Here is an 8,261-nt window from a genome sequence, read left to right as displayed (position 1 = left end):
CCATTGCCGCTTGGGGTCAGGTCCTGCACACAGGTCTCATCACAGCCCTGGGCACAGGCTTTGAGCTGCGTCCCATGCACACAGGACAGGGTGTCTCGAGATCCCACCGTCCTGAGTCTTCCGGCCTTCCCAGGCCACAGGGGCTGTGGGCATGCAGGGCCCTGCGCCAGCAGCCTGGGTGGCCTGGTCTCACGTGTCTCTTGTCCCCACAGCGGAGCTGGAGTTCGTCCAGATCCTCATCATCGTGGTGGTGATGATGGTGATGGTGGTGGTGATCACCTGTCTGCTGAGCCACTACAGACTGTCCGCACGCTCCTTCATCAGCCGGCACAGCCAGGGCAGGCGGAGAGAGGACGGGCTCTCGGTAAGTGTGGCCTCATCGGCATCCTGGGCCCCCTTGGCAGTGGGAAGCCCTGGTGAAATGCCCTCTGTGTCCCCACCATGGTGCTGGAAGGAACCAAACTTGAGGGACAGAGGACAGGGCTTGGTCCCCTCCTGGCCTCCGCTCCCTCCTGTTTACAGGAGTGAAGACACCTGCCTGGGCACAGCCCTGAGTGCCGAGGGCCTGGGAGACATGGGGAGCAGGTGGAGGCGGGGCTGGGAGCCCCCCCCCCTTGCTTCTTGAGCCTCTGCCATGTGCCACAGGTGGGACGTTGCAAGGGCCAGGGTGGGAGCAGTGCCATGAGGTCCATCTTCCCGTCTGTCCCCACTGTGGTCCAGGATGCTGCGAAGGGAGAGGCCTGCAGGGGGGGAGCAAGAGCAGGAGGCCACTGGGGCAGGTGATGGCAGGACAGGTGTTCTAGAGACATTCAGAGACCAGACGGGACAAGCAGCTGGCATTTGACTCTGCCCAGCAGGGTGGGGTGGCAGGAAAGGTGTCCACAGTCCTACGGCCATGACCCAGACTGAAGGGGTGGGTCACAGGCCAGTTCCTGCCACTGTGTGGTCACAGTGCCCTGGGGAGGCAAAAGGACCCTGGGATAGACCCTTGTGGAGCCTGAGTCTCAGCCCAGCTTCACCAGTCCCAGCTGGGCACTTTGGCCAGTTCCTGACGCAGAAAACGGGGCCTTGGTGTGAAAGGGGTCACGACGCCCACCCCCAGGACACGGGTCTTCCCCACCCCCAGGACTCAGGTCTTGGCACCAAGTGAGGTCTCCGTCCTTAGTGGCTGGAAAGCACTTTACCCATTCAGTCCCTCAGCCGACGACCTGTACCCAGTGTGCGCTGTGCACCTGGAGTCCCCCTGGCTTGAAGGAGAGCACAGGAGCCAGTGTCCCGCGGCTGCTGCTGGTGGCCACACACCAAGACAGGGAACTCTCAAACTCTGCGGAACCAAGGTGGCCATACTAGGAATCCCAGGGCAAGCCAGTCTCCGGCCAGGTTGCTGGGGACAAAGGGGGATTGTGGGGGTGGGAGAAAGACAGCACGGCCCCTCCACACCCTCAGACTGAACCAGCCTCAGATCAGAGACACCAGGGGGAAAGTGTGTGTCTGTCCTGGACACAGCCGGTGGCTTCCCCTCTGTCATCCCCTGCAACGGAGCAACCACTTGCTCAGTTGTTGATTAGGCCACCTGGAGGTGACTTAAAGCATGGGGAAGGTGTGGGGGGTCCATGCCAGTGCCACACCATCCTCTCGGTGCCCAGGGGTACTCGGGGCCAACTGTACTGCGCAGGAGAGCGCTTGCTCTTCGTCGTCATCCTCTCTCTGACGCTGGAGCTGTGAGCACCACTTGGCCTTCTGAAAACCCCGAGTGTCCCCTCCAGACTCAAAGCCTCGCCTGAGGGGGGAGCCCCCAGAGTAGGAGCACCCAGCTCCCTGGGGTCTGTCCTGCTGTGGGGGTGCTTTAGCAGGGGCAGGCTTGTGCGGCGTGTGCCTGGGACGCAGAACTGAGCACCGTGGGTGGGAAGCAGCTGTCTGAAAGGCAGGCTGGAAGTGACAGGGAGGCGGCAGCATGTGACAGTTCCAGGGCTGTGGCCTGTCCCCAAGCTGGTGCTCGCAGGTGCCTGGAGGGTGGAGACAGTCCAGGCAGTGGTGGGCAGGGCTCCCCAGTTCCCAGGGACTCCTGGGGCTGGCAGTGGCACCCAGAGTCTGGGCTGAGCCAAGTTGGTGTTGGCTGAGGCCCAAGCCAGCAGGTGTGGACATCTCTGCTCACGTCAGGCCCAGCCTCAGTGCGTCACCGGGTTGTCAGGGCAAGAGCAGTGACTCTGGCACTTCTGACGGGGACACTGGGCACTCCGGGGCCCAGCATAAGTCAGGAGGCCGACCGTGTCTTCTCTGAACCTGCCGCCTCCGCCGCCCGGGGCTCCTGGTGTTTATTTGCTGTTGTCACCCCAGCAACGGCAGCTGCTGTCTGTGGAGCTATGGAGACTCGGAGCTCAACCTGCTCTGCAGAGGAGAAATGGAGGCTCAGAGAGGTGGAACACTTGCCCCGGGCCACACAGCCTGTCCGTGGCTGTGTGAAGAGCCCTGGCCACTTGGAGAGGATGGAGTTAGCTGAGCTGTGGGAGGAGCAGCACCGAGGCTCTGGGTGTGGGGACTTCGATGCCATCATCAGGACGCAGCCCTGCAGTGGCACCTGGGGCTTGCTGGAGGGACAGAAGGATTCTGGCCATTGCTTCCCAGACACCTGGGCTAGGAGTCTCCCCAGGGAACCTCATGGGGTAAACAGGAGCCTGTTCAGCCTGAAGCAGGAGGCGGCACCTCCCCTGGGGACCCCCTGCCAGACAGGGCGCGTCTGAGGAGTCTCTGGGCCCTTGACCTCCAGGGAGCCCCGAACCTGCCTGGGGCTGGGCCTGCCCTCGTCCCTGCCATAGCTTCTGGCCATGGTCCCTTTTCAGGTGACCCGGGAGTCCCCTCCTACCAGCAGCTCTCCTCGCCTTACTGCCTTATGGACAGGTCATCTCTCCTGTCCCAGGATTTGAGGGCCACCCCTCTTGCTGGTCCGGCAGCTGTCCTCTGATGGCTGTTTCCTCACGTGTCACACAGGGCAAGACAGTGGTCAGGGTGAGGCTGGAGTGCAGGCCGCACCTGGCCGGGGAAGCCAGGACGGACGCATCGCTGGATACAGTGACAGCCAGCCACAGTGACACAGACCTGGGTCAGAAGGGCTTGGCCCAGCTGGACCAGAAAGTTCTTAGGCAGCTTTTTCACCTCCTGACGAGAACGACGTTAGAGGAGGAAAACCTTATTTGGGGCCCACGGCTTCATAGGTCTCCGTCCATAGGCAGCCGATGCCATTCCCTGGGGCTCTCGGAACCCAGTCACCCCACCTCCGAACTTTCTTGCCTTGACTCTGGTGAGCTCTGGGGGGGACACCTCCCCTTGCACCATAACAGGAGGGGATTTACCCATTAAGGCAGTCAAGGTCTCACCTGGGAACAGGTGTCACCGGGTGGAGACCTGTCGGGGAGGAGGCGCCCTCCTGCCTGTTTCTGAGCATCCCCGAGCCTTGCCCTCAGGCGCCAGCTGGGCAGGTGGGCCCTGCTCTGGGTCTCCTTTCCTGCTCTTGTTCAGTCTTCATCCCCTCCGCGAGCAGCCATGCCGGCCCAGCCGAGGTCCCCGTGGAAACCTGTACAGAAGGCCGTCTCAGACCCAGAGCTCAGCCAAGGCCTGGGATGGAGCCACCCTTTGTCCTCTTTGTCCCCAAATCAAGCCACAGCCTGATCTGCTCTCTATGGGGGCCTGCCTGCCAAGGGCCAGTTTCCCAGGGGCAGGGGCAGGGTGCAGCCAGGCGGGGTGGCAAGCAGCCAGCCAGGAGAGGGAGCCAGGCCCGGGGAGGCCGCCGTCCCAGTGCCAGGCCCTGTGCTAGCCAGAGGCATCTTCTTTCACTCTGTAACAGCCCCCGCTATGCACCTGCCAGATGTTTGGCCTGCGGAGTTTCAAGGGTGGTCATCTCCCCCACGCGAGGGAGAGACTTACTGGAGAGGTGTCAGAAGCGCTCCCCCTGACCATGTGGCACTGAGGGCTCCTGGGAGTCTGTCGAGCAGCCTGTGGCTCTCAGTCTGGAACTGAAGGCAGGTGGGGGTCATCAGGATCCTAAGCTGGCCCTGAGGGCCAACCACCTGCTTGTTTTTTTGGATTTTTTGTGGTGATGGTTTTGTTTTGGGGGCTTCTTGTGGGTTTTTTTAGTAGTGGGGATGGAACCCCGAGGTGCTTACGACTGAACCACATCCCCAGCCATTTTTATTTTTTATTTTGAGTCAGGGTCTTGCTAAGTGGTTTAGGGCCTTGCTGGGTTGCTGAGGCTGGCCTCGAACTTGCCACCCGCCATGTTTGGCACCAGCAGCAGAGCTGAGTGGTGACAGACCATCAGGCCCATAAAGCAGAAAACCTCTTCCTCTAGCTCTTTGCAGAAGTGATTGGCGGGTCCCCTGTCTGATGGGATCTAGAGGGGGCAGCTGTGGGCAGTCTGGATGTGTCCACTTACAGAGAGTGTTTGGGGAGCAGAGCACCAGGAGCCACAGGTGTTGGGGAGGAGGGGCAAGAGGAGACTGCAGGGAAGCAGGCGGGAGGGGAAAGCAATTCTGTAGGTGAGCCGCTGGGGCCTGTCAGCAGCTGGGCTTGGGGTGGTCAGCGGGAGCTGCAAGAGTAGCCCCCCTTCCTGCTTCCCACCCCTGACTGCCAGAAACCATCAGGGATGAGGTTCCAGAGAATTCTGAAACTTGTGCCTCTTCTGTACCCCAGGTCACACTTGAACCTGGTTCTACCCAGCAGCTTATGCACTCAGATGGTAATCTGATTACCTGCTGTATACCATCTGGATGCTGGGCACTGGGGACAGGCAGTTATGGGCAGAGACGTGGCCTGGTGGTGCTAAAGGGGCCTGGAGAGCCAGGAGGGGGCTTGCTGACACCAGCCTGCTATAGCGACAGGAAGACCTGCTGAGGAACCACTTAGGGTACAGCGGGGTTCTGCAGGGGTGTGGGGTGTGGGTCCCAGGGTTAAGGTGGAAATTTGGAGGCAGCAGGAAGCCCAAGATTTTCAGCAGAGAGGTGGTGGGTAAAGGTGGGTTGAAGGAGGTGACCCCAGCTTCTGTGAGTAGGAAGGGCCCTGGGGGTGGGGGAGTAGAGAGACCTGGGGTGGGAGAGTAGGAAGGGCCCTGGGGGTGGGGGAGTAGGAAGGAGGCAGAGCTGAAGCAGCAGCCCTTCTGCAGATCTTCAGGGACCTCACAGACCACAGCACCCACAGCCTCTGGGCCTCTGGGAGCTATTTGACAGGCGTCAGCCCGCCCGGCCCCTCGGGGTGGAATCTGCATTGTACTAGGTCTCAGTTGGCTTGTCTTTGTGGTCCAGTCTGGAGGTTCTGGTTTAGGTCTTCCCTGTCTCCCAGATGCCAGGGAGGGGGCTGGGGGGACACATGACACTCTCTGTGTATTGGAGGAGGAATCGGGAGGTGGGTGAGATGAGGATGGCCAAGGAGGAGGGTCAGGCATGGCTTGGGGTCTGCCTTGTGCAGCCTGCAGGTGCCGTCCATGTGCTAGAACACTGGCCAGGATGAGACCTGACCTCTGGTTAAGTGCATTCCCGCAGGGACAGTTGTGACAGCCAGCGCCCCCAGTGGCCTACAGGAGATTGCAGCCTTCTGTTCCCACCCAGGCTGCCCGTGAGGCAGGTGAGGGACCTACAGGAATCATGGCTCCAGCAAACCTGAGGCCATACAAGAGCTCACCACCTTGGTTGTGACGTCGGTTCTTGGTGTAGATGTTTGCCCAAACTTAGCTAATTGTGTGCTTTGACTATATAAGTTGACTGCACATCAGTTACATCTCCGTGAAGCCCCTCATGCCATCTGGGCAACTTACACAAACTGCTCCTGGCAATTCCACTTTCCTGAGAGGAGCTGCTACTGGCCCAGAATCCCAAAGCAGGGGACGGAAGCTTCTGAGCCCCCAGTCATGTCCCTGGCCCATGGGCCCAGCACTTGGTACCATGTCTACATGGTGGATGATGATGTTGAAACCTGTGGGGACACTGGAACTGGTAGTCAAAGGAGTTGGGCACACAGTGGGCAACCAGTGCAAAGGCCCTGTGGTGTGTCCAGTGTGTTATGGCATGGCAAACCTGTCTGTCTCCAGGGAGTGCGGTGGTGGCACCCAGCACTTCTGCACACTCCTGGAGAGCACAGAGGCTCCAGTGGCTTTTATGTGCAACTTGTTAAATTCTTTAGCAACTCCACACGGCAAGTATTATAATTATCCTCATTTCCAGACACACAAAGTGTGGCCTGGAAGTTAAGTACTTTTCTAAGGCCCCACAGTGAGCGAGTGGGCCAGAGGGGAGGAGGCAGGAAGGCATAGCACCCTGGGCTTCTTTCTGAGCCATTAAGGATTTATTTTAAGGTCTGCAGAGCTGCAGGGGAAAGGGACCAGTCAGATGTATATTCTGGAATTTTGAAAAGGAGGAGATTGACAGGGACAGCAGTGGGAGCTGAGAGGGGTGGGTGAGGAGTCCACTGTGGCTGTGTCCTCCAGAAATCTCCAGGGTGGAGGCTGTGGGGCCCACCCTCTCGTTCCAGAGCCCAGCCGGTGGGCCCTCCAGCCTCTGACTCTGCCTGTCCATCTCTGCCCCTGCAGGAAGGATGCCTCTGGCCCTCGGAGAGCACGGTGTCCAGCGGCGGGATCCCAGAGGTGAGTCCCAGGCTGCCTCCCCTCCGGCACCCCTAGCGCTCCAGCCTCCCCTGCTGCCACAGAAAGGGTGTCACTGCATAAGGCCCATCCCTGGGCCCTGCTCTATAGACTGCCCCCGGGTGGCCGGGACCCCTGCCTCAGGGAGAGCCTTTTCCCGTGTGGGGTGGCACAGCCCTGGTGCTGCCCACAGGCCAGGCCGGTGGACCCCAGCGGAGACCCCACCCCGCCCTGCTCCCCCGGCCCCTGACCCGTCGCCCGCCCCCCAGCCGCAGGTCTACGCCCCTTCTCGGCCCTCGGACCGCCTGGCCGTGCCGCCCTTCTCCCAGCGGGACCGCTTCCACCGCTTCCAGCCCACCTACCCCTACCTGCAGCACGAGATCGACCTGCCCCCCACCATCTCGCTGTCTGACGGGGAGGAGCCCCCGCCCTACCAGGGCCCCTGCACCCTCCAGCTGCGGGACCCCGAGCAGCAGCTGGAGCTCAACCGAGAGTCAGTGCGCGCGCCCCCCAACAGAACCATCTTCGACAGTGACCTGATGGACAGCGCCATGCTGGGCGGCCCCTGTCCCCCCAGCAGTAACTCGGGCATCAGCGCCACGTGCTACGGCAGCGGCGGGCGCATGGAGGGGCCGCCCCCGACCTACAGCGAGGTCATCGGTCACTACCCGGGGTCCTCCTACCAGCACCAGCAGAGCACCGGGCCGACCTCCCTGCTGGAGGGGACCCGGCTCCAGCACCCGCACCTTGCCCCGCTGGAGAGCAAAGAGGATAAACAGAAAGGACACCCGCTCTAGGAGCCGGGGGCCAGGCCGGGGCAGCGTGGCTTAAGGCAAAACACTCGGCACTTCCTAAAGGAGAAGAGAGGAGGGCAGGGTGACACACCCCCTCCGTGTATAAATATTTACATGTTATGTCTGGTCTGAATGCACAAGCTCAGAAAGCTTGCAAAAACAAAACAAAAAAAAACACATTTCTTTGTTGAGCTGTCTTGAAGGCAAAAGAGAAAAAAAATAATTTCTGCAGTAGTCTTTTGTTCCCAGTTGAGCTGCGTCGTGAATGCTTAATTTTCTTTTGTTTATGATGATTTCACTTATCTTTAAAGACATATTTGCACAAAACCTTTGTTTAAAGATCTGCAATATTATATATATAAATATATATAAAATAAGAGAAACTGTATGTGCGAGGGCAGGAGTATTTTTGTATTAGAAGAGGCCTATTGAAAAAAGTTGTTTTCTGAACTAGAAGAGGAAAAAAAATGGCAATTTTTGATGCCAACTCAGAAAGTGTGTATTACCTTGTAAAGAAAAAAAAACTACAAAGCAGGGGCTTAGAGTTATTTATATAAATGTTGAGATTTTGCACTATTTTTTAATATAAATATGTCAGTGCTTGTTTGATGGAAACTTCTATCATGTTTGTTGAGACTTGGAGGAAGACAGGTCAGAGCTACAGAGTGGACCTCAGGCAGAGGGGTGCCCTGGGGTCTGGAGAGGCCCACCAGGGCTTCTGCAGCGCACATGCTTCTGTCTAGATAGGTTGTTGCCACATTATACATTCCCTACCGAAGGGGACAAATTTCTTCCTTCTGGGCCAGAATAGCCTTTGGATGGCAGGCGAATCAGGAAAGTTC

The 8,261-nt window shown here is 59.1% G+C and overlaps 1 protein-coding gene across 1 annotated transcript; it reads left to right on the top strand.

Annotated features, from left to right (window-relative positions):
• The first annotated feature begins 212 nt into the window (after nucleotides 1–212).
• Pmepa1 (prostate transmembrane protein, androgen induced 1) lies at nucleotides 213–7,596 on the top strand. Its single transcript, XM_015479998.2, has 3 exons — nucleotides 213–364; nucleotides 6,575–6,628; nucleotides 6,895–7,596. Exons 1-3 carry the CDS (start codon nucleotides 254–256, stop codon nucleotides 7,420–7,422), a joined length of 693 nt encoding a protein of 230 aa, XP_015335484.2. The 5' UTR covers nucleotides 213–253; the 3' UTR covers nucleotides 7,423–7,596.
• The last annotated feature ends 665 nt before the right edge of the window (nucleotides 7,597–8,261 follow it).

This window comes from Marmota marmota, unplaced genomic scaffold (assembly GCF_001458135.2).
Source record: "Marmota marmota marmota unplaced genomic scaffold, marMar, whole genome shotgun sequence".
NCBI lineage: Eukaryota > Metazoa > Chordata > Mammalia > Rodentia > Sciuridae > Marmota > Marmota marmota.
The sequence above is the reverse complement of the archived record's forward strand: the minus strand, read 5'-3'. Positions and strand labels throughout refer to the sequence as shown.

Bases quoted from the DNA above. Each gene is read 5' to 3' on its own strand.
- Pmepa1 (XM_015479998.2), top strand. From the start codon at position 254: ATGATGGTGATGGTGGTGGTGATCACCTGTCTGCTGAGCCACTACAGA. The intron at 365-6,574 runs GTAAGTGTGGCC...CTGCCCCTGCAG, and splicing joins GGAGAGAGGACGGGCTCTCG to GAAGGATGCCTCTGGCCCTC. The intron at 6,629-6,894 runs GTGAGTCCCAGG...CCCGCCCCCCAG, and splicing joins CCAGCGGCGGGATCCCAGAG to CCGCAGGTCTACGCCCCTTC.